The sequence below is a fragment of the Oxyura jamaicensis genome, chromosome 1 (genome assembly GCF_011077185.1).
Source record: "Oxyura jamaicensis isolate SHBP4307 breed ruddy duck chromosome 1, BPBGC_Ojam_1.0, whole genome shotgun sequence".
Classification (NCBI taxonomy): Eukaryota; Metazoa; Chordata; class Aves; order Anseriformes; family Anatidae; genus Oxyura; species Oxyura jamaicensis.
The window spans coordinates 170,293,667-170,320,970 of NC_048893.1; the positions used below are offsets into that span (position 1 = coordinate 170,293,667).

A 27,304-nucleotide genomic window follows, 5' to 3' on the forward strand; every position below is an offset into this window, starting at 1 on the left:
AGAAAAGAAAAGAAAAGAAAAGAAAAGAAAAGAAAAGAAAAGAAAAGGCAGTGACTCAGCATAATCAGAGTTCATAAATTCATTGTTTTCCAGTTTAATTTGACCCTAATTATTTAAATTACACACAGGAAGCTATAAAGTGAATCAAATGTAAACAACATGTGTACAACCTCAGCATTTAAATACTTTAAATAAATATTTCATGTGCAATGTTTTTAACTTGAAGAACACTGCAATTTGTATGAAAGAGCTCTATATAATGTAACAATAAATGTCCAAGTTTGTGTATAGTGAAAAACAGATTTTAAATATATGTATATGTGTATACATCCCATACATGTAAGTTTGGACAGATACACACACATGCATACATATATATATATAATCATATTCCTCCCTACACCTGTAAATGTTTTTATCAAATTGTGTTAAAAGTGAAGCAAAGTAGACAGAATTTGACACTTAATTTATAAAATTTGACTTGTTAAATGGTCATTTAAGTGCATTCTTTTCTAAGAACTTGTTACAAAATGTAAAAAAAAAAAATGTAGTTCTATATTAACATATGCTTATCAAAGGAGGATAAATAAAAATATGACTAAAAAAATGCACAAATAATACTGAATATTTTCAAATAACAGTAGCCTTTGTTGTATTTGACAGTCCCAGGAAATGCTACTTAGCCTTCTTGTTTTACCCATTTACTCAATTTTTCTCTATTAATAGTTGACACCTAGCTTCTACTATCACATGAACACCTCCTCCTAATAGATTTATTTTTTTTCCCCTTCTATAAATTTGGAAGCTAAAAAATAAGATGTTCACTGGAACGTCTCAAGGACTAACAGCTCCAAATGAAAAATTCAGGAGAGGACTGATCCCAAAAAGTGCACCTTCTTTTTGAAGCATGCAGTTTCACACTGATGATGCTATTTGCCTCACTCTTGCAATGTTCTATCCTTCATTACTTTATAGAATAAGTAGTAATTCAGGTGTTTCTCGCCCTTGTTTCACGTTACAAAGAAAAGGATTAACCTTTGAAGACATGCATGGAGTTCACACTGATTCCCTATGAGACAGACTTATTTTACCCTTAATTTTGTGAATTTGTGTTCATTACTGAAAACATTTCCATTTAGAATTCAATCAATAATGAACCAAGGTATAAAATTATCTGTAGTATATATTCCTCTGGTCTGATGACAAGTATACTATGGGTGTGCATTGCGGGGGTTGGGGAGTGGGGGTGGGGGGTCAGAGGTAGTATATGCTTTAGACTCATAAAGTACAATTTATATATTTTAATACCATGAAATAGATATGGAAGGTCTGTATTTTCTGTAAACATGTGTAAACAAATGGACAATAAATTATATCTGACGTTCAAAGGAGAATATAAATAACTCTGGTTTCATAATTTCAGTAATTCCTGCAATATACCTGAAAACCTTCTTTTTATTTGAGACAGACAATTGCCTTTACTAAAGAACTGAAATGACTGTAAGTAGGTATTTATTACAGGATGGGAATAAATGTGCTTCTTTGACATGGCCTAAAGACTAGGGTTATATGACACTTCTGATGAGGACAACCAGCTAGCACTACTTCTGTGGTTAGATTCCTGTTTAATTACAATTGATTTTGACATAAATGAGCAGAGGTAAACAAATACTTCTATACACATGCTTACTGTTATTAAGCAGAACTGTCTCCAATCTGAGTATTTTTATTGGCTTGTCTGTTTAAAGGCTCCTTTCAGTTAGGCAAAGCAATTATGTAGCTCAGATTAGCAAAATGACTGGCAGTAAAATAAGAACAGGCTGCCACTTTGTAAACCCCTTGGATCATGCAGTCCTTTCCTGATATTATAACTAAAGCATTTATGCCTGTAATCCTTATAATTTTCCTTTGGTTGTTGTTGTTGTTGTTTGTACTCAGTGTTTTGTTTTGTTTGCTTGCTTGCTTGTTTTTTGAACAGAGGATAAATAAATTATATTTCTAATATTGGCATAGCATAAAACACTTTAAAAACAATAAAAAACAGGTGGGTTTATGGATTTAATTCTAGCTCACAGTTGTCCCAGACCATAAATATTAGAGAAATATTTCAGGATTACAATAAGTACTACAGAATATTTAACATTTCCTTTTATGGAAATGTGCTTTAAATTCATATTTACAATTTAATGACAATCATATATTTTTACTTAAAGTCAGCATAACAGCAAGAAAGTATTTCTGTTACCTGAAAATTTTCCATCCTCACAGCGGGCTGGTCCACAGATCCCAACAATGGGTCTTTGGCCTCTGCCTTGCTGTTCTGGAGGCAAATCAAACCTGTGAGTCACAGACAGGTATAGGCTCTGCTTCCCAAATTCCCAATAACGTCAAAACTTCCAAAGCAGAAAAACAGCTTTTATCTGTGTTCTGGGCATAGCTCATGGCCTTTGACACTTCTTGCTATCGTTCTCAAAAGTGACTGTAAAAACACGGTCATTTATAGTTGATAGTGAACTGACAGTATATTCCAGCCCCATGCACTGAGATGGCAAATGCAAGGGACACCTCCCCAACAAACCCCAACAGACCTAATGGGAGAGGAGCTGCCTTAGAAACTGACACTTATTTTCTATTGCACCTTGACAAAATCACATAGAAGAAAGGAGAGGGCATGCTTCTGGGTGCTTCATTATTTGCTTTCCTATCAGTCTGTGGCAGAAGGTAAAAAGCAGTGCCCATGTAAGTAATAATTTCTTCCCATTAGAGGAGAAAGAGGAGAGGCTGATAAACCTTTGGAAACCCAGCTTTGTTTTCCAAAGTTTGCCTGTAAGTCAGACTGGCACCTACTCTAATTTGCAGTAAAATTACCATATGACAGCCATGAAAATATATTTTGGCCTCTTCGCCATAAAAAACTCTTCCTAGCCCAGCACTGCAGGCAGGAATGTACAAGGGCTAGCTATGCCGGCTCTGCACTTAGCTAAGAAGCTACAGGGAGACTTTAGTGACCTGACAAATTCACAGTTTTAAACAGTAAATCTTTGTTGTAGAGCCCAAAAGCTGTTTCCTGGAAAAGAAGAGAAACAAAACTGCAGTGATTAACAGAAGAGAATAGGTTTGAGGATCTGTTAAAAAGAATATTTTTAGTATAATACATTTTCTTATTCTTGATCAAGGCAGTTCCACAGATTTTATTTTGGGATTTTTTTCAGAGCTGACACATAAAGTGGAATAACTCATAACTGAAACTTAGATGAATTTGTGCAATCCTTAGCAGAATTTGCGTGACATTCATATAAAAATTAAAATAAAAATTTTGTTAACTTTATTGTGAGCTAGTCATAATTGCAATATCAATGATTTCCATATCTAATTTGTAATATTTAGTAAATTCTAAGCACTGTATATTGTACTGCAGCAATGTTTAGGAATCCAATCATTAAGCCAGCCCCATTATGCTGTGTCCTATACAAATAATAATAGAGTGTACAGTTAGAGACAAGTGATTATGACAAACAAAAGCAATGAATAGGAAGGAAAGACAACATTAATGAAAATATAATCATGCTGTTGACATTTCCTGAAAATACCAATATAAAAACTCCATAATTTAAAGAAGCTATCCCCATCTGTCACACCATCAAGCCATCAATGATTAGCTATATATTGTAGTACTGAACCTTCACCAGTTACCAATTATCTCAGTATACAGATCTTCAATTAGAAAGCACTAAGCTTTTTGCTTTGTAAGCTTGTCTCATATTTGGATATGACAACTTGTTTACAGACATTGACTGATGAGGGTGCCACTGTGTAGAGAATCAGGCTTCTGAAGAAATCTATTTCTATATCCTCTGATAGCTCTATTTACATCCTGACTAAAGGTAGGTTCTGTTGAATGGAAGTGTATCAGGTTCTGTGTAGGAGGAGGATTTTATCCAATACAGAATCAACACATTAAAGCTTTTCAGATACTATCTGTTTTCCTTTGCAAAATTTCACACACAAACAACAACAAAATTTAACAGCACCACAGGTGTTGAACCATTCAAAATCTGGCTACTTTGGTGAAAAAGAATACAGCTTTCCCCGCATTCCTGCCAGCATGCCTGGATTTATATTTAAAATCCCCTTTACAAGACATAATAAGACCATGTCTGTTTTATACTGATAGATAGAAAAACCCACTGGGTATCATTCTCTGTTTTAAAAGGTTGATATTGTATAAGGGTCATACACTTGGGCTTCATGGGAGGTGAAATGCATCTGACAGAACAGTTGGAAGAACAACTTCCTTGATGCTCCTCCTTAAGGAAATCTCATTTGGACATACAGACACAGAAATGTCTTCCTAGGAAAAAAAGAAATGATTTACCAGTTTCATATGGAGTCTCCCTTATAGCATGACAAGTAGCATATTCATTATTGTTTGATTATATTGTGCCCTAGACTATTGTTTAGCAGATTGCTGGTGTTGTGTTTTATTACCACCTTCAAAAGAGATCTCCAGAATGGGATTAACCTTATTCCAATTTATGAAGCATCCGCACTCTTTTAGGAATTTGAGTTTCATAATGCTATCTTAGGTTTCTGCCTGAATGATGCTCTAATTAGATCAATCAGAAAGAATAATGAATGATGCCTTTTTGAAATCTGACTCTCTAAATATGACTAGTTTGGCAAAGAGGATTGTACATATAAACAGATTAAATAACATATTTTCAGGTTCTCCATGAACTATAAATCTCTGAAAGACTCTGAAAATGACTTCAGAGTATTCGTGCCTTCATTTCCACAGATCCTTCATCAAAAACCCTAATCTATATCACTTTCTTATCTCTCCAGGATCAAGAAGATATGACCTTGCACAAATTCTGTAAGTAATGAAGGTATGAAGAAATTGTCTTATGTGAAGAAAAAAAATCAACTTTTTTTTTTTTTTTCCTTTTTCTTTAGTTCATCTGTTACATCATGCACATAGTGCATATCCTGCTTCTTAGGTATCTAAGAAGCAGTTTAGCTGAGCTCTAAACTTATTTGTAAGCTCTCAAGTGACTCTGCAGTTGCAGCTGAAGATGGATACAAGGCAGCTAATTTGCTAGCACCAAGGGAAAATGTTATAACATAAAAACAATCCCTCCCTTAGCTTCAAAACTGTTGAGTGCCTAGGGAGCTCAACTATTTGTAGAGTTGATACTATGCATATGCTTCCTCTGTAACTGTTACATGCATACATCTGGCATCTGTCTCTGTGTTAAACAGTCTTAATTGTCCCTAGTATTACTATGTAGAAAACCTCTAACCTAGATGATTAATGTGAATGAAATAAATGAAAGGATATTTGTGTTTTGTAGAACTATTTTTTGCATTATTGACAATATATGCAAAGAGCTGCACTATGGCTATCAACAAAATATTTTAGCTCTGCCTTCTGAACATTTTATACAAATTGTGCTCTTTTCTTAGAATGACTTTTGGCACTTTGTACAGCCTCTTAATCATATAGGGTTGTTTCCTCTATAAATGTTTTAGCTGGTATTCTTTTTTCTATTTATTCTCTCTCTCTGTTTTAAAAACTTTCTTGATTGTTGCTCCTCATTCTTTTATTCACACATCATGTCTTCAGAGCACCCAATTATAGCCAGATCAATTCTGAAGATTTTTTTTTTTTTTTAGATGATATTAGGAGGACTCTAAATAGTACATTATTCAGCTCACTGTTGCAAGCAAAGTCAAACTCAGGCAAAGCACTTGATTTCAGATTCCAATATATTTTGAAGAGATCAAAGAGCATGGAAAATCCTATTCTTTGGTTAGGCAGACCATGCAGAACAGTAATAATCTAAAAGATGGAGGTAGCTGCATAGAATGAACACTAAACTGAAGACTTTTTGAAGTTATTTTAGCCTTTCTGTGAATGTTCACCTCAAAACCCCCAGAAAAAGTTTTTTGTTTGTTTGTTTGTTTGTTTTTCCTTCTAATTTGGAAAACACAGAAATTAATTCATTCATTAAAAAAAAAAAGAAAAAAAAAAAGAAAGAAAAAAAAAGAAAAAAGTTTAAAAGAACTGGTAATTTGATATCTGACATTATCCATGCTAACAAATAAAATATGCTCAAGTCTTTTACTAGAACTTATTTGTGTTAAGTACAATTATTAAGCATGATCTTTCCTTTTATATAGTTTTTTTTTTAATTAATATGCCAGTCTAAGTCTGTTTGGGATTCAGGGAAAAGATATGCATTCCTACAGCTGACATTTTTTGAAAGGTCTCATTTACTGGACACAAACATTTCTAAAGTGCCGTTTTACATGGTGGTCACTTTAAATTTTTATTGTGAATAGCATTGGTCTGCACCTTTTGCACACCCAGAAATTCACCCACAGAGTGGGAGAATTTAACTATGTATTCGCCAGAAGATTTGTTCGAACCTGCAGCTCTTACCATACATTAAATCCTAGTGAATAGGAAGGCAAGACATGGTTTCGTCAGCCCTCTTCTTTAAGCTTTTACTAGAATGCAACAGGGAACAAAACTAGATCTTACAACTAATTTACAAAATTCTAGGAGAGTTCCTGTCAATCCATTTTTTAGAAAAAATAATATTTCACCAGATTCCTAACAGCAGCTAAAAGAGAGATGATAATCTCTTTCAAGGAACAGAGAAAAACACATAATCAAATTTCCTGCAATTAAAATTAACTAGAATTTTTATGTTGTCTTTAGAGACAATGGAGAAGGATGGTTTCAGCGAGTCATTCTGTATTTGGTGATACACTCCAGATCTAAAGTACTTCCCAGACAGGCCTACCTATTTTCAATGAATGCACAGAGTTCATATCCTGAAGATACCTGTTTCTGTATTAGAGTCATACACACTCATTGGCTTGGCTTTTCTAATTAGCTGGCTGAAGCTTTTCATCACTCAGCAAACTGTTGAGAGTCTAATTTCCCCTAATTCAATGTAGGTGAGATTTAAGCATGTAACTCAGCATTTTAAGTCCCCTTTTCCAAGATGTGACACTGTTGGTAAGAAAATTGTCCCATTGCAAAGTAATTACATGCATTTATAACTTCTGGGATTCCCACTGAATATTTCATTCACTATATAGTCAGATCAAAATTCCTGGTACTTTTCCACTGAGATAGTTCCTTTCAAAAGTAAAACAGCTTACTTTCTCCTCTTAATACTGTGCTACCATGCTTATGCCAAACTACAATTCTTTTTACACAAGTAAAATTTGCTTCAATGTGTTCTATTTTGAATGCCTGAAGGAACACACTGGGATTTGCTGCTCTTCTCTGAGGGAAATTGTGGATGATCCAGTCTGTCCTTGAGGCTGCAGCACTGGTTCCAACTTGTCAGAGTCACAGCTGGGAGTGGCTTTGCTGATGTACAGATGCTGCTAACTTTACACAAGCAAAATGTTTTACATGGTATGAAGAACCCTTTACTATTTTATTATATTTTTATTATATTTCTATTTTATTTATTTATTTTATGTTTCCAGAAACTTATCAAGAAAAATGCAGAGCAGCTGATCAGCTGTACTTTGTGAGCAGAGCAAGTTAACATAATAGCTATGTCCAAAACATCATTCTATCTCCTGCTTGAATTAAGAGGCAGAGGAAGATGAGAGCCAGGCTCCTCAGTAATTCCTCTGAGCTGCCATACCTTGTTTTTGCTGCCCAGGCTCTGCTGGCTCCCATACCTAGCTGAATCTTAAACACAGCAGAGTACTGGGTAATTTGCAAAAATGCTAAATTTCATTTTTTTTTCTTCTAGCTATAGTTCAAACCTACAAGTCTTCTGCAAATACTACAAAAGCATACTTTAAAATTTTGCTTAACAAGGAAATTAACAGGGATTTTTGTGAATGAGCCCATATTTTTGTGTCAGATTTTTCATGCATTTCTCTCCATCCTGAGAATATAGAATTGCTATCCCTGGACCTTAGAGCCAGATTTTGGGTTGTCTGAAAAGTAAAGAGTAAAGTAAATCACAGTATGCCACTTCTCTCCTTTCCAAAGACAAAATAAAAAGTATTGGTATAAATCAGCATATCTCAAATTCCCACCAACTGCTTATTCCATTCCTGAAAACAATTCTGAGCTCAGAATTCCTATTTTAAAGGTTCAGTAGGACTGAACTCTCCCATTCATTGAGTCTGTGTCTTTCAAACATCAGCCCAAATATTCATTCCTTCTTTAAATAAATTCTCAGTTTAAATTTGGAATGTGCTTTTTGATTTAATGATGGCATTTCTGAGAAAGTCCGGCTGGGATGATAAACAAGGAATTCCAAACTGTCAACAACTTTGTTCATAAAACATCAGTCACAGTCTTCTGAAAAGCTGACATGCTTATTTAGCAGTTTTGTTGTTGTTGTTGTATAAAGGTGATGAAAACCAATGACGATAATCCTGTAGAGCACATCTGCATTATCAAATGCTCCTGTGTTATATGAACACAGCTACTTTTAACCACCATTTTACACTATTTTACTGTTTTACATGATGTTCAGATAAATTCAATTGCAGCTAGGTGTTACAAACTGCCTCCAGTATTTTGCAGCCACAGTTCATTGCACCTGAATAACTGCAAGGAGTATTTTAAAGCCATATTGGACAGATTAACTAGGCTGACATTTACAACATATCTTGGAATAGATATTGTCAGTTTTAGAGTTTTGTTTGTTTGTTTGTTTTGTTTTGTTTTTAGGTAGAAAAAAGCTAGGGGCATATTAAGGAGAAAATAATAATTGCATGAAAAGTATATAAAACCAGCACAGTCTATAATGAGTTAATTGCTCAGCATAGAAAGAAGCTATTTTGCAAGTCTCTGATTTTCAAGTAAAAATAAAATAAGACAAGAAATGATAAAATAAATCTGAATGTTTATGTAAAATTTCTGTTTCATAGAATTTATTAATTAGAAATTAATTTGTTTTAATTCAAACTATTTGAAACAAACATGTCTAAAGTAACATTTTATTTAGCTTACTGTTAGAATCTGTTTTATAAAGCAATCAGCAAAAGTTATCTTTGAATACAATTGCCTATTTAATTTCAAAGAGGAAAATGTGGAATGAAAGTACTGAATAAAGCATTTCACATATAGAGACAGGTTTATATTCCCCATCTCTTTTTATTTTCTACCTTTGGATAGAAAAATGAAGCATTTTCTGTATAATTCCAGTATCACAGCTAGCTTGATCCAACTATGATGACAACATGCATCTTTGATGATACGGATGAATACATCTAAAATTCAAGTTTTCCTTCTAGCAAGACTGTAGTCCTGTACGGTCAATGACAATCTGCCTATTAAGGCCAACTGGTTGTAAGTACTAAGCAGCATTTTCTTATTAGGACTTTTTTCTCTCTGCTTTGCTAGCTGATTTCTACAGGGACATACATCTATTTACCACACTAAATCCTGTTGTTCATCTAACACATATTCTCTGTTCATTTCCTAGAGGTAGACAAACAGAACTGGCATTATTGTTAGCATTCTCTGAAGACACAGTCAATGCAGATGTAGCTAATCCCCTCCTACTTGTTATTCAGCAATCAGTGTCTGCCAATAAGATTTGGGAATCCCAAAAGACAGTGTTTAAAGGGAAGGGTTAAAATCAGCTTGTTTAATGACATTCTCCGTTCCTGAGATCATTCATCATATTCATGGAATCTTATCCATGGAGAGAGCTAAGGTTGTCAATTAAATTAAATTAAACTAGATGGACAACCATCTGAGTGAATGAGATCACTGTCATGATGTGAAGTAACTTTATTAATAGTGAGAAGCTATGTTGGTACAGACAGTTCTTTTAATCTGTTCTTGAGGCCCACACATTCCTTGCAAAAGGCTCCGTCTGGGAGGTATCACCTCTAGAGCTCAGCTCCCTGAGAAGCGATCGTATTAAGAGAAACCTGCTGGGGTACTTGATTTAACATTAAAGTGAATTTATCAGCTACTCCCAACTTTTTGAGAGACTAATTGAATTATCAAAGGCTGCAATGGGGAATGTAAAGCCTTCTGAGAACAGATCTGTAATATGGATAAAATCCTTAACTCATGCCATGTGATTATCTCAAAATGTAGTAATAGACCAGGGCTAAAACACACCTGAATTTAAGATTTCTTTTGCCTGTCTTAAATGTCTCTCTACTCACTAACATTATGGGGAATTCATCAAGCGTTTTGAACAGGGAAAAAAAAAAAAAAAAAAAAAATCTTATTTATTCTCTTTTCTCAACATCTTCAGGTATGCTATATGCCCATTTGGGTAAGTTGTATCAGATTTGCTGTTCAACTCTTTACATTATGTAGTTCCATCTTTCACTATTTCTTGACATTCAGCAGGAATATACAAATTTCCTCATTTTCAGTAAGATGACACATAATTAAAATCAAACATGAACTCATCATCTTCCTGAATTAGTGCACATACTACTGATACTTGTTTACACAGAAAAACTGCTATTAGTGAAAACATGAAGTTCATCTGTAAAAATTCATATTTGCCCCAAATTTTAGAAGTGATTTATCTAGTATTTTTTTTATTAATATTGTTGTTTCTCTTTGATGTGCATATAATTTTGGAACTGTAAAACAGATGGGTGCAGGTGAGTCTGGCAAAATTACGAAACAAAAGAGAATTTTTTGTATCCCACTGACTATTTGTCAGAAAAATCATCTTCATATACATAAATAAACATAGATGTTCACAATGATATCTTTGAATATACATTACAGAAACAAGGCTGGCATTGTACACATATATGAAAAGTACTTAATTATGCTATTAATGTAGTGCAATTATAAAAATCATTTTTAAAAAGCCACATTAAAATTGAAAGTGTGAGAATAAAGCTCCCAAGACTTGCATTGACAGAACAAAAGATACAAGGCTGGCTGTGACCCTGTAAGCCTCCTATGCTGCAATCAAGTGCAGTGACAACAATCTGGATGTGTTCACTGCGTGAAGAGGTGAAAAAAGGTGATTGTGAGAAGTGTGAAGACAATTCTATATCCATAATGCATTCATCCCACAAGGATGCATTCCTCTCCGATGCACAAAGACACCTGTTAACATGCTTTCTCTTAACAAGCAGTTTTACAGGTACTTCAGTAAAACAGGTAAAGGATCAAAAATAGAGGATAATTTAACAAGATACTTTAAAGCATTAGAATGGACATACTGTAATCTTACTATACTGTAGAAATGTGTCCTGTCTCATGAACACCTTCAGATATAATTGTGAGTAGCTAATAGCTGTACCAAGAACCATCTGCTTATCTTTCATTCACAGAGCAAAATCTGTAGCATCCTCAAAACATACCAGTGGTGTTTGCATTTTTGCTTTCTTTTATGGAGAGTGGCATGCAGAATCTGAGGTTCAGTGAAGTAAACCTGAAAGCAGATCAGGAGAAGCTAAGGAGCTACTAGTTTTCTCTAATTTATTCTTCTAAATACAAGTTGTCTGCTTAAAGAGTGTGAGAATGGAAAGAAAAAGACAACTCCTCCTTGCATATATATACTCTTTCAGTATTTTAATCAAATGTCTTGTCAGCCTCTCAAGAACTTCGGAAGTCAGCTGTTTTGTCCCTGATTTTTAGAGCATCAATTCACGTACAGTTCCGTCCTCTGACTTTCCATTTGCCACCAAAGGTAATTTAAGCTTCTGTAAAACTTTGAATAGCTTTGCTCATTCACTGGCCTTCTACCAGGTTCTTTCTGCTGATATTCCTGGTCATAACAGTTTTGCCCTCCATGAGCTTTTCCACAGTTTGTGAATCATTTACATTGGAAAATACCTTCAAGATCTTCACGTTAACTGTTGACCTGACTTGTTGAGTCTCATTGCTAAATCATGTCCCACAGTGGCACAAACTGGGGATCTTTTACATAGTCAGAAAGATTGAGTATCTTGAGGTATTTTTAAGCAACATTTTTAAAGAAACAATGTATTAAGAAACAATGTATTCAGGGGTGATTATACTGTCTGCAAAAAATAAAATATGATGGTATTTTAAAAAAGACTACATGTGAGATAAAAATAGAAACTTTTTTTTTTTTTTTTTTTTTTTTTTTTTTTCCCAAGAACCAAGCTGTTCTCATTTTACAATAAGGCAATTCTATTAAATTTCCAAGGACACACAAATGTTAGATATTCACAGAATTTCACTTTACCATCTGAATGATAACATGATAACAAAAATACATAGTTCTGTGAGCAATAGAACTAATTAATGCTTATTTTCTGTATTTATTCTTTGTATTAGTGTTATTGATGAACATGTCTTGGAAGGCACAGTCTGCTTGAAGCTTTCTTGGTAACTGAGGCATTGAAAATGACTTTCTTCAGTCTAGAGTCTCCAGTGTCTAATATTCCGTGACACTGTTTTTTCACTTATGTTGGGCAATTATATAGTTTATTACAGCTGTCTATAAATGCAAAATTTGTGGAAACTTATTTCTGAGTCCTGTGTCCTTGCATAGACACCGTCTCAAAAGTTACTCATAATCAGGGTAACAGTCAGACACATTTTGCAATTTCGTTGAGTTATTGGAGTTACTATGGTGTTATTTCTTTAATAAATAAATAAACAAATTGTCCTGGTTTCAGTTAGGACAGAGTTATTTTTCCTCCTCGTAGCTGGTAGGGTGCTTTTTTTTTTTTTTTTTTTTTGGATTACGATGAGAAGAGTGCTGATAACATGCTGATGTTTTAATTGTTGCAGAGCACTGCTTACACTAAGCCAAGGACTTTCAGCTTCTCGCTCTGTCCTGCCAGCGGGAAGGCTGGGGGTGCAGCAAGAGCTGGGAGGGGACAGCTGACCCAAACTGGCCAAAGGGGTATTCCATACCATCTGACGTCATGCTAAACAATATCTAGGGGTGGCTAGCCAGGGTGGGGGGCCAGTTGCTCGGGGATAGGCTGGGCATCGGTCAGCAGGTGGTGAGAAATTGCATTGTGCATCACTTGTTTTGTACACACTATTATTATTATTATTATTATTATTATTATTATTATTTCCTATCTTAATAAACTGTCTTTATCTCAACCCACAGGCTTCACTTTCCCGTTTCTCTCCCCCATCCCAGAGAAGGAGGGGGGAGGGTGAGCAAACGGCTGTGTGGTGCTTAGCTGCCGGCCAGGTTAAACCACAACACAAATAAATAAATGAAAACTTGAAAATACATCTTAAAATGATTTTCAACAACAAGCTATAATTGTTGTTGAGAGGCTGATCGCCTCCCTACACAACACTTATTTTTGTTTGAATATGTGCAAAACACAAAGATATCGTGAATATTATCATATATTACATAGTGGCTAAGTTTTTCAAATATCACTCTCTGGGCTAATCAATGTAAAATCTCTTAAAATGTTTCCTTGTTGAGAAGCTAATAAGCCTGAGAAAAACAATATACTAATATGTCCAAATTGTTTCTGATGCTGAATAACTCAGACACTTCCACTCCACATATACTACTATTTTGTGCTGCTTGTACAGACAGGTATACGTATTTTTACCTAAGGAATATATGTGGGACATAGCCCACAGATTCAGAGACTTAGGTGCCTCTAAGGAAGGAGGTTCATATGTCAGATAGGTGTCTAAGTTCCCATTATAGTAAATGGAGGTCTACTTAAAAGAGAACACAATGCTCACCCTAATCTAGATACCTACATTTGAATTGAATCCCATTGTTAATTAGCTGTATAAATAAATCCCACTCTGAATGTCTAAATATAGATGTAGGTTACCATCTTTAAATAGAAATATATGACAATGTTTGGTTTTCTTCCCTAAATACAAAATTATTTGTATTCTAGAACTCTAGTGGAAATGTATTTTGCACAGAATTTTGGCAGAGATTCTGAACACAGCTACAGAGCTGACATCTAATCAGATTCATTTTATTTCTGTGTTAGGAAAGGCCTATTTTGATTAATCAGTCTTACTATAAAAATGTGCTATTTCATTCACAGTGGTTTTCAAGAAAGCTGTTTTGAAATTTCTTAGAAGACATGCTCCAGCTTGTCATGCCCAGCTGTGTTACATCACACGATTAATGAAACCTGTATCTTCCTACACCAGTCAAGAAAGAACTAATTTAACTTGCTCATATTCCTACCTCTTCCATAAGGGAAAAGGAACTCATGTACAGATTTTCCTAGTGATACTTGCAAAAAATGAGCATACTCTTGTACTTTGAGTGAAGGTTGAGAAAGGTGAAGTTTTAAGAGGTTATAGGACAAAATTAGTCATAACTGGCCAACATACTTCTGTCAGATCATATCAGATCAATATATAAAAATAGGGGGGGGGGAGGGGAAGGTAAAAACATCAGGCAATACTTCTAAACTCTCTAAATAAGAATTGCAAATTTAGACATCATTCTGTAGCATGCAATGTTTTATAAATCTTCAGCCTACAATAATTTAGATGTCATTTATTTGGATACAATTTTAATAGACATTCGAGATCATTTGAAAAACAGAAGGGAAACTTATTAATATAAACTTTCAGATCAGAATTTCACTATGGAGAAAAATGTCAAGGTAACACAAACTTTAAACCTAGCAAGCTTAAGCGTGCCATACTCCACAAGTAGGAAAAAAAAAAAAAAAAAAAAAAAAAAAAACTCTTATAATGCAATATTTCTCAATAGGTCAGTCTTTCTGAAAAATTCAAAAGCACAAACAAAAAAATGTAAGTACCCTCATAAAACACAGAGTAAGAGGGAAGGCCATGTATATATAAAAAAGCATGAATGATTATCATCTCTGGCTATTTTTCTTTTCATATTATGTTCAATTCGGTTTTATTGATTTATTTATTTTCCTATTATGGATTTAATAAACTCATAATTGTACACTGACTACAATTATATGACATCAAGTGAGATATGGAGTCAGTCACATGCAATCACAGAGGAAAAAAAAAGTACAAATAAGGTTTCAAGCTTGGTACGTTTTAGTGAGATATAGGAATTCTCACAATATGAACAGGCAGACTTGAAATGAAAATCTTTTTTCATTCTTAGGTGGTATCTGTGTTTTGCAGTAGGGCAGGTAGTAACAAGACATAGTATTTCAGACACTTTAGCAAAAACTGCCTTTTCAATAAATTTACGCTAGCCAGTAATGAGCTATATTGTGTTTTGCTTAATCTGCTCAGAAAAAAAAAAAAAAAAAAAAAAGGAAGAAATTTTTCTGCTCAGCTCTCAGGTATTAAGTCTGTATATCTTTTATGTTGACAGTTCAGCTTCAGGCTATAAAATAGAAGAACCTGTTCTACATCTACTGTTTAAAACAAGAGCAGAAAAACTAAACCTCCATCAATCTAGTCTCCATCAGTCTTCATTTTATGGTTTATCTGTGGCAAAAATGAATCATAAGAAAGATTTGTTCTGATTCCACAGAACAATCCATCAACTTGCTGGTATCCACAAACCATGCTTTCCTACAGAGTAGTAATGGCACAGTTGCAGTATTAAGAATACTATAACATTGAGCTACTACTATTTGCTTGCAATTACTGTGAAAAGTCTGTAATAAGAATGTATCTAGAAAATGTATATGCACACACTACATACCCGCAGTCATACAAGTTGACATGTTCATTTTTTACAATACCTCTTCTAAATGGTGTACACTCTATTAGAAGCTATACCAGAGAACTAGAATAAGACAGTGATTTAGTTTGATTTTTTTTTTTTTCTGGATAAAATTTCAGTCATATTCAAATTTTATTTGAGTATAAGATTCTTAAAAGTCTATAGTTTCTTCATCAGTTTACTTGTAAGCTTTTCAAGAAACAAGTCTATCGAGTTGTGAGCTGTTACACAACAGAAAAAAATATATATATAGCAGAAAATATTTCTTCACCTAAAGACAGTTCAGCAGACCAAAGCTCACTTTTGATGGTATGTAGGGTGAGGACAACAACAATAATAACAAAAAAGCAAATTTGAGAATGCTTGAAAATTAATTTTTTTCATTAGCAAGCAGAAAATTAAAACACTAGGGAAAGGATTCATTTCAATTCTGAACCCTTCTCCCAGAATGGTCTCTTCTTTTACCTTAATCTTGTGAAAAAAGATCTCTGAAAAAGTGCAGTAGCAATGCCATTCAAGTGTTCAATTTCTTTAGTTAAGGGTCACTGGTCAAACCCACAGGGTCTATTCAACTTGCAGTGAAACAAATAATCTACTCAGGGTAAAAAGTACTGTACAGTAGTAATGAAAAGGATTTAATGTAGTAACTCCGCAAGTAATTTGCAGCCATCTTTTTCAGATACCTCTATCTAGTCCACAAATTCGTAATGTATTCAATCTCAGTGTAGAAAATAACAAGTAGAGAAAAAGGAAAAACAAAAACAAAAAAAGGGATGAGGGGCATTCTTAAAAAAATATATATAGTTCAGTTTGCTTTAAAGCATGATGTAAGAAAGGAAAAAGGGGATGAAAAAAAAAAATGATGTTTAATTTAGTGCCATTTATTCTATAAATATGGTAGAAAAATAATGCATCTGCTATGGATTATTTAGATATTATTGTTTAAGCATGAAAAAAGACTAATTGCATAAGCAATCAAAAAACTTCCCATGGAAAGAGTTTATAGGGTTTCTGACCTGATATCATATTCATTTAATCTACTTTATGAAACTGCTTGAGGAAACATTCTGCTGCTTTCTGAGAGTGTGACTTGGGGATTATTGGAACTGTATAATTGTTCAACAGATCAGACTGAAAAATAAACACTTTGTTTTACTTTAATCTTGCAGAAATGGGCAATGAATTTGAGAAATAGATTGCTGTCTAAAAGCCTTGCCAACAACAACAACAAAAAAGTCCAGCTGAGAGTAACCATAGCTACTTTTTAAAAAATATATATTTTGAACAGTGTAATTTTCTTATTTTCAATCTTTATTCAACATCTGTTCTTTCTCCTTCCTCTCTAACATAATTATGCAGAAATCCTGCATAAAACAGGTTGAGCAGTTAATAACAGGCAGCTTAAACATTTTTTCACACTGATGCCCTGCAGTTGTGTTTTTTGTTTGTTTGTTTGCTTGCTTGCTTTTTTTTTTTTTTTTTTTTTTTTCCTTTGGCTTCTCATTCAATTTGTATATATTTCTTTACTGAAGTATGTTTTTACAACATATGGAAACACTGAAAAATAAGTCTGGGAAATGCATGTGTTCATATTGTTGTTATTGTGATATCTAGTGCATATAAAGGGAGAGAGCAAAATTCACAGTTTGTCCATTTAAAGCAGAAGGAATTCTCTCACCATGCTCAGTCCAGAAAGGCTTCCAGATCTGTTTAAGACATTATGTATAAAGGTTGACAGTCTTTCAGTATTTATCTACGTATTTGTTTTCTTATCTCAAAAATAGGTTCACTTTGCTTTTCTAATTTTGACATAAATTCGGTATACATCCCAAAAGTAATCATAGTTTCATGATAAATCCTCTTCATTTGGTAATACTTCATTTCAGTAAGTAGCACTTGACATTTAGCCTAAAAGAGATGGAAAATGTTATACTGACAGATGTTCAAAAGGTCCACTAAAATATAGCAGTTCCTCAATACTGAAGAAGGTACAAGATGTTGTTTTTCCCTGAATTTCCAAATAATTCACTGATTAAGATAAGTAAGGGTCCTAATTCTGGAAACATTATTTAAAGTTGGGATTAAATGAGAAAGAACTAATAAAATTGTAGTAAATCTTCACTTCAATTCACACACACACACACACTCACACAAAAAGAGGAAGAGAAAAATAACAAAAGCCAATACTATGCAGAAATAGAATGGATTTCATTTTATGTGAAACATTTAAACAAAATGTGGAAAATAAATGTCAAATTACAACCTACCATAATTAGAGAATTCTGTTTTCAGGTTTGCATAAATACATGAACTGAAATTATTAAGTGAATGTTGAATTAGTATATAAAAGATGGGATTCAAACAAGTTTATAAAGTTGAACATTTTCCCCATGGGTTTAGCAATAGATAACTCCTCATATTTGTGCTCTGAAGATTGAATTGTTTTGTTTGGTTTAATATTTTCAGTTTTATTTTTATATTCTTGGTATTTGAGGCCACTATTGTATATTTTCCATATTTTTTGTCAGATTTGTTTAAAAAATGATTTTTTATATTTTTACAGCCTGCCTGCTGCATGATTTATTTTATTTTATTTTATTTACATTTATGTGTTAAATTAAGTTTTGCTCACATATTATTTTACAGTTGGAGTAGATACTGCTCTTTATTAATAAGACATCATGTAATCTGATGGCTCCTGCTGGAGGAAAAATATTATCTGTTTTCTGTTTTCTCACAAAAGGTGACTAGTAGTTAAAATTTACCATGGAGGATGCACATAAATTCCCAGCACATATATGAAACATTTGTTCTTTAAGAGGGTCGCAAAACTGCAGCTCCTGAACTTCAGGCTTTAAGGAAAAGAGAAATTAAGCCATTTCAGTAGTATAGTACATTTGACACAGATGAAGAAAAGAATGTTTTATAACTAAATATGATTTTTTTTTTTAAAAAAAAAAAAAGATTAATATATTTTCTTTAGGCAAAATTATATGTAGGATAGTTACAGATTATCAGATTATTTCATTCCTTTGTCCTTCTGAAAGATGTCTGTTTTACTTCCCAAATAGAAGGTTAAAAAACATTTTCAAATGAAAAACAAAACAAAACAAAAAAAACACTTTCAATCTCAAATCCCTCTTCGTGTTAATATATATGTATATATATATTAAAAAAAAAAGGATTTGATTTTTTTAAATGGGGTCTGATGCTAGAACCTGCTTTAATAGTGAAAGATTACATGGACATTTTTTCAGTGTTCCCAGTAACGTTAGCTATAAATATGTGTATACATAACAAGAGAAAAAGTATTTTGTAATGCAAAATTTTACTTTGTGGGAAATAAATAAATAAATAAATCCATGAAGGATTTCTTCAGCATCTGCTTGAAAGGACTCTCTTTATAGTTACACTTTTAAGTTATTGAAGTTGCAGAAAATTCTTTTTGTTGCACACCAACTTTAACTGCTCCCAGCAAAGGAATCAAAGTAGAAGAGAGTTTACGAGCAGAGAGGAAATGCTAAAGAATGTTAAAAGTAACTGAAAGACATCCTGCATCTTGTATGTACTGAAATTACCTTGGAAGACTGCTTAGAACTACCTGCCATGTAGTGCATTGCTACTTACTGTGCAGTCAAGTCTACCTACAAAATAGGGATTCTTGGAACTGATCCAGACAGACTGCAATTTATATATTTATCAGATTTATTAGAGATTTATTAGATTTATTAGATTATCAGTGTGTAATAATAATAAATGCATCAACATCTTCAATAAATTACAAAGAGCTGTTTTATAAGAGATTGATACAACTAGACTATCATTTATGATAGTCTTTATGCGTATTATCAACAAAATTGCAATACTGTATTTTTACACTGAAAATTACATCTTGCATCAATAGTAGCATCAATAACCTCTTCCAAGTAACACATAACTTTCTTCATTTTCAGCTGTTACTGATGGGAATTCTACTAACTGAATATCTATAGTGACTAATACAATTAGTTAATCTGCAGTTTTATGATATTGGGACCTCTACCGACTACACTGATCTGAAAAAGATACACAGTTATATCTCCTTAAAATGACTATATAAAAGCAGAATTATGTCTTTTAAAAAGGAGGAACAATACGCTATGCTTCTATTGACAGTCAATGTCCACTTATTAAAGGTGATCTTTGCATGTATGTTTGCAGTAATTCTGGGGAATTAATTTTTTTGCATAACCATCTCTTTTTAGATTTTAAGTATAAAAGAGAAAATTCATTTCTTATTAGAAGAAAAATCCTGCCTATAAATGTTTTCTTTCTTTTTTTTTTCTATACTTCATCAAAACCAGAGATTTTGTAATTGCTGTCGAGTTATGTTTAGTATGCAGTAATAAAGAAGACACAGTTACTATATATACCTAACATCACTTCAGAATTATACCAAGACATGCTAGTTGTTGGAAAGTAATATCTTCATAGATTTGAAATAGCCGTTACCTTCCTACATGGACTCTTTCATCATAGTTTACCTTGCCCTGACCTTTGTTCTTACATATAATGTTTGGGGATACTAATCTGCAAATGCCTTGGTTTGACCATACTTATTTTGGTAGCGATCAAATACTTCTCAGCTCTCAGAAAGAAAAGCAAATTATCTTGATTTTAGAGAGATAAATTTAATATCTGTATATAAGCTGTCTAAAAGTTGCATAGGCCACATTAAAAAAAAAAAAAAGTGGTTAGTCACCAGATGAAGATGCAACAAATCTTTGTAACTATATCTGAGCCTCAGCTGCTGATCGTCTATCCTTCAGAAAATCTTAATTTTCATCAGATATAGAGACGCCCTTGTTTTTTGACTAAGACCAAGAAATCCTTTTATTTCCATCAATATTTACCAAGTATGTCATATCTCACTTCAAATCGCCATTAAAAACAATACACTCTATAATCAATAGAATGCCTACAATATACAGCTGAACTGTAAACTTTTGTTTTATTAAAAGCAGTTTATATTCAATTGCTTTCTAAATTGTTGTATATACTACAACAATAAGCAATAGCTATGTGTCTATCAGAAACCCCCAGATTCAGTATAACTATTCACCAGAGATGTGGTGCATATCCTGAGAAACCGAAGATCTAAGAAATCTGAATGATACCCTTTGCAGTTTAGAAGATAGAGTGATAACTGGAAGTTTTCTAGTACTGATCCTGATTAGAATTGATGCTGACTAGTGTGTTGGTCAAATAAGTCATATTTCCTTTCGTTGCAAAAACAGTATTCCAATAAATGTTGAGACACACCAGCTATAACAAACTGACATTAGCTAACCGATCATCTAAATCCTAAGCAAGCCCAGGAAGACGTTAGTTAACTAAAAAAAATCTAAGCAAGTTTAATATTCTTGAAAATTCAGTCTGGACTTGGGTCATGGCATAGATTTGACAGCACACTGATGATGGATCTAAAGAGGAAGACAAGACGTTCATTATTCTTATACTCCTGTATCTCTGCATTATTTAATATTGTCAACCATGAGGTCTGTCTAGTTTGTTTGATCTAGGGAGAAAGTGCTATACCTTTTTGACAGAAATGAGCAATAGTAGAACCTCCATGTGTATCCAGCATGGCAAAAACCTGCACTTCTGGTGAACTGCATAATGATCAGTATACTTTCAGATCCTAGATATATGTATCATGATTAGGTTATACATGATATATATCATGTTACATAATTCACATGATATGGACTCAGAAGCCAACACCTCATGTGTAGTAGATAGTCTGACCTCTTTTTATCTCAGGAAAAATGATGCTACCTTCATCAGGAAGGTACTTTAACAAGATCATCTCTTGAACTAGTTCAGCACAAACTCAACAGAGTAAATGGTGCTGAAAGACCCACAGAAGTATTGTAAAGCTCTCACAGTTACACTGTAGTCTCCTGTGGATAAAACTGTACCACTGTAAAGAATTAGGTAATATGTGTTCGGGGAAGGATACATTACTTAAATAAGTATATTAGGAAGTTAACCTTACTATGATACCCACCTACTTAGTGGAAAGAGAGAGGGTTATTTAGGTCAAGTTCTTGATATAGTGCCTAAAATTCTTTTGGAGCAAACTCTCATTCTAGTTTGGCTATCAAATAAATGAGGAGGAATAGTAACTACACTATGTACCTTAACATCTCTATTCTAAAGTTCTCACAAAAGAGCATTTTATAAATAATATTTTCCTTTTTTGCTAGCTGGCTACAAAACTGTCTCAGCCAGGCAGAAAGTGATCTGCTCTTGCTCAGTTATTCCATTTTTCAGATTAAATGCCACAAATCTGAATATGTTGTTTCATAGTACATCCAGAATTAAGAATTTTAACTAGAATTGGAGCCCTCTGGGACATAGGATACCAAAAATGAATGAATTTAAAGTTGAAGCACTCAGCTGTTTTCTCCTTCTGGAAAGAAAATGAGAGATCTTAAGTCAAGAGCTTATCACACCACTGGGAGGTACTCAGAGACTACTGTGATGAGTGCCAACAGAATGAATAGGAATATCTAATAGATAATGAAAATGTGGGAGAAGGATGTCTTTCAGAAAACTAACTACTCTTTTCATTACAACTTGGCAGTATGTGCAAGGTGTGCATATATATATACATATATATATATATTTTCCTACATATATATATATATGTATATATATATATTATGTATATATATATACATATATATATATGTATATATATATATATATATATATATTTCCAGTGATGAGCAAGATGAGCAATCTCCTCTTTTGCTGTTCTCCTGTTTGACAAGACTGATTTCTTCAGAAAGAGATACCTGCCTTTCACTTCCAAATTTAAAATATGTCTGAAAGGCCTGGATGCCTTTAAGTTACTAAGTTTTGCCTGAATAAACAAGAACTCTAATCACAAGCATGAGATAACTAATTTGAACAAAACTAGTAATAAACCATCCTGCTATGTGGTAGTGCACTGGAATGAGTGCAGCATAAAAATTAATATATAAAAGAGAAAGAGGGAGGTGGACCACACAGTGTAGTTGTTGTGGCACTTTATTTTCCTGTTGGAATATTTTTTTTTTTTTCAAAACAAATTTATGAAATTTAAGTTAAAATAGATGTATATGTGTTTAGGGCAGGAAGGATGTGGGGCCATTAAACTTGACAGAGCTTTCTTTGCCCTAAGCAAGCAATCTTTGTGCTTTCATAGCATGAACCAAAAATGTTCATTAAGATTGAGATGAAAATACAATTGTATTTCACTCTTGAACTAATATTCGTGTTTTGTATCCACTTAGCCACTGATATAGGCTCCTTCTCACGACGCATCTTAAGAAAAAATACAATTATTCAAATGTGAAAACTCAAAATATTTTTTTATTGCTCTGATGTTCCAGTAATTTAGGGTGATCATGTAATCACCTTCAAATTATTGCCCTAAAATGTAGAGAACTGACAATAAGTTGCAAACTTCGACCATTGGAAAAAAAAAAAAAAAAAGAGAGAGAGAGAGAGAGAAAATTGCATAGCTTTAAACAAGGACAAAACAGTATACAAAATTCTTACTAGAAATAGAAAGTAAGATTAGAGGTATTGCTTCTGATCAGAGACAGTCAAACTGATAGAATGGTGTTAGACAGCAAAAAAGAATAAGAATGGGAACAGTGTGTAAAGGAAAGCAATGAAAAGATTAAAAAGACATGCCTTATGCAAAACAGGGAAAAGGTAATCAAAAGCTAAAAAGCTAATTATAAGATCAGAGAAATAAGCAACATATAATTAAGAGGTAATAATGAGAAAAATCGAATACAAGGGTGAAAACAATATGTAACTAGCAAGAGTGATCTGAAATACTAAATAAGAAAGATAAAAAAGGAGATTGTGAAAGAAAAAATGTGCAACACCAAAGTGTATGAAATGGAGGGAATGACAAAAGTAAAATGCTGGGGAAGAAATGTAAAGTAGTGACTGGATCAAAGGAGTGTGGTAGAAGTCACACAAGTGTTACTAAGAATGATTAAGAGTAATAATAATGATGAAGATGATGATTTAATTGATTTGTTTTAAAAAGAAAAATCAGGAACTAAGAACAGTTATAATGAAAAAGAAATGAAATTCACACACACACACACACACACACACACACACACACAAAGAACAATTTAAGCTACTTGGAAATGCCAGTAATATCTGTTCAATCTGACTAAATGTATACTTCTTAATGCATATTTTAGTGCCCATCAACAGTATATAAAGTATTACACAGAAATTCATGCATAATAATAATACAAGCCTAAACCATTCAGCTGTATCACAAATAATAATTATCTGGGACACTAAAAGATCATGGCAAAAGCTAATCTAATAAGTCTTTCATTATCCTTTAATACTTTAAAACTGTGCCGTGAGCTAAACAGTTGTCAAAATTGAGTTCTGTTTACACCGAGCTGAGTAACAGTGAAATAAACAGAGATCACTGCTGAGCTCTAATTACAAAAACAAATTGTTCTCCCTGTAATCGAGCTGAAAAGGTTAGTCTCCTTCCCCTCCTGCTCCCGTCAGACTTTATGCTTATTGGAGACACAAAGGCAGATGAAAGATCACATGTCATTTGTTGAGCAGATAGGAATTGTAAGAGAGGGGACATAATAGAAAGGCCCCACCAGATAACACTGATTAGCTGCTGCCTTGCAGCGATGAGGTCACAGAGAGCATGGTGACTACTTTATACCAGATATTGTATTTCATTTTAACTCAGTTAATGCCATACTCCCTTCTCTCCAAAGCAGGGTGCCTAAAGTGTGGTCTACCAGATAAATGCAATCCACAGCTATCCTCCTTCAGAAGGGAGGTACAGACAGGAGAGGTTATACAGACAGGCATAGGGAGGTTAATTTCTGCTCAAACCAGAAGACCATATGTACTACTATTCCCCATATCATATATGTAAAATTTGTGATTGTATACATTCCATCTTATGCAAATTCAATATACCATAAATATTTGTGGATACTGACAACATACATATTCAGGAACTAAACTATTAATAATAATGTTCTGCATCAGAAGATTGTGTCTAAATTTCATACTGTGAAGTACTGCCCATGTGAATGCCCAGCATAAAAGGAAGTAGAATAGCTCACTATTTATCACGTCTTCTAAGTTTTTATTCATTCCTAATGGGGAAAGATTGTGAGCTCTTCATTTTGAAACAATAAAGGCTTACAATGATAGGCACTTTGATGTCTAGCTCACCACTTCCCAGCCCTCTTGCCAATATTTTTCTCCAATCGCAATCACAAATTAACTAGTGTCTGGCACCGATATAGATGTTCATGCCTGAATATAAAATGCTGAGTGCGTATTAACAGCCATGGTTGCCTGTATCATCACTTCTCTACAGACATGCAACTCATTTCTTGAAAGAAATAAAGAACTAAAGAAAGAACTAAATATAACACGGCTCCTCAGCAGGTACCAGTGTGGTGAGAATAACCCATCACAGTTAGACTGTAAAAAATTTTTTGCACAAGCCAGTCTCTGCTTGTTCGCTATCAGAGACAATACATTTTGCATCATCACTTACACTGTTTTCCTCATCTAGCATGATAGTTACAATCTCTATTTTTCAGCTCTGTGCCCCAGGGACTAAAACTATCAAAGTACAAGGAAGGAAAACACACTAATAAAAATGTGGTACCAACCCATCTCATGAATAGAATCAAAGTCACCTTTGATTTTCAACATGCTCACAGCCCTATCCAAGACAGCTGCTAAATTACTACTTTAAAACACTGAAAAACAGTACGAGAAAAACTCTTATTTTATGAATAACTGTTACCTAACACAAACAGCCTAGCTTGGATAAGAATACTGATTCATTATAACTAGCACACAGTTTTGCATCTAGAACTCAAATCAAAGAAAGGTCTACTGAGAGATTTTATTATAGTGGCAAAGCATACTGTTCCTTTGAATAGTGAATAACAAACACAAAAACAAAAACTGAAAAAGGCAATTAAATCTACTTAATTCTCTCTTCCTACAAAACTACATCAGATCTAAAAATTTAAGGCTCATTTAAGGCAAATAGAGTGGGTCATTAACAGCTTGTTGAAGATGTCAATCAAGTGAAGATGTGGGAAGAATTTAAACACATGTAAGTACTGGCAGTCCTCATGTCTGATTTTTTCTTCTTGTTTTACTAAAGAAAAAAAATCAGTCTTGCACCCATATTGGAACTAGATGCTTGCTCACAATGTAGATTTCCATTTATAATTCTTTCATAAGATATCTCCTCTAATACCATAGATGTTAAGAAACCTCATGTTCTGGGAGTGGAATGCCTGCTTTTTTTTATCCAATTGAATAGAAATGATTTTAAAGCCTGCTATTAGCACCTTAGAATTTCTAACACATTTGACTAGATGCATTGTATCTGCACTTATAATACATTTTGTAAAATCTAACTCCTATAGGTGTTGCAATCTTGTTTTATTCAACAATATTTAAAATTCTTTTCAATATTTTGTCTGTAGTACTAGACTGAACTTTCTATTAAGGAATAAATTCACAGTAGCCATTCATGATTTACAAGAAAAAGAAGTCATTCTGTTATATCTTTTATATAAATGCCCATTTTAAGTTAGGAGAGTATAAAGCCAGTACTTTAAACAAGAATAAAAACTGAACAGAAAGCTGTACCATATGCTCATCTCAGAATGATGAAAGTACACATTTGTTTGGGTAGTTTCTATCAAAAAAGTCTGCAATATAAACATAAAATATTAAACAAGGAATAACAGAGAAACTTTTATGCTCTTATCTGTAAATATTATTTATAGTTAAATCTTATCTGAAAATATTATTTATAGTAAAAATGTCTCCTTAATTGCTCAGTTTAAGCATTTGACATCTCATATGATACACAGTGATAGTTTCCATCTTGCTATAATTCTGATTTGGTAATTTGAAAATATAACCTACTGCTTACACCTTAAGACCTATCTTTTTTTTGCATATTCAGAATGGACATTCATTCATGCTGTATGCAAACCAAGTAGCTTACATTTAAAAGACATAATAAAACAGTTATAGATCAATCTATAGCTAATGGGTCATCCACAAAATGATGGACCCTAGCTTTATATCTACTTCTTCTACATCATCACACAGATGTCATTAAATCTAAAGGACAAAAAATAGCTAATTCATAGAATCACAGAATAGTTTGAGTTAAAAGGGACCTTTAAAGGGACCCATGGGCAGGGACACTTTCCACTAGATCAGGCTGCTGAAGGTCCCATCTCTTCTTCTAGGGAGAGGGCATTTACAACCTCTCTGAGCAACCTGTCCCAGTAATTAACCACACTCATAGTAGAGAATTCCTTCCTTATATCTAATATAAATCTACTATATTATTTATTTTAAAGCTGTTACTCCTTGTCCTATCATTACACACCTCGGTAAAGTGTTTGTCCAATTCAGTGTTAGCCAAAGAAAGAAAGTGATGACAGCAGGAAAAAAAAAAAAAAAATCTGAATAAATACAACAAATGTCCTCTGTTTTCAAAAATCTATAGAATAGAATAGAATAGAATAGAATAGAATAGAATAGAATAGAATAGAATAGAATAGAATAGAATA

At 33.4% G+C, this 27,304-nt stretch overlaps 1 protein-coding gene across 4 annotated transcripts in view; it reads right to left on the bottom strand.

The window, feature by feature from the left end:
- The window catches only part of PCDH17 (protocadherin 17), a 90,329-nt gene that overhangs the window by 10,970 nt on the left and 52,055 nt on the right, over positions 1–27,304 (bottom strand). For 2 of the 4 annotated variants that reach the window (XM_035321864.1, XM_035321853.1), the window contains exon 5: positions 2,246–2,320. The exons of 1 other annotated variant lie outside the window; for it this stretch is intronic. In XM_035321864.1, the coding sequence (XP_035177755.1) occupies positions 2,246–2,320 (75 nt within the window). Of the gene's footprint in view, positions 1–2,245; positions 2,338–27,304 lie in introns of all 4 variants that reach the window. One more of the 4 variants, XM_035321880.1, reaches the window with a different exon arrangement.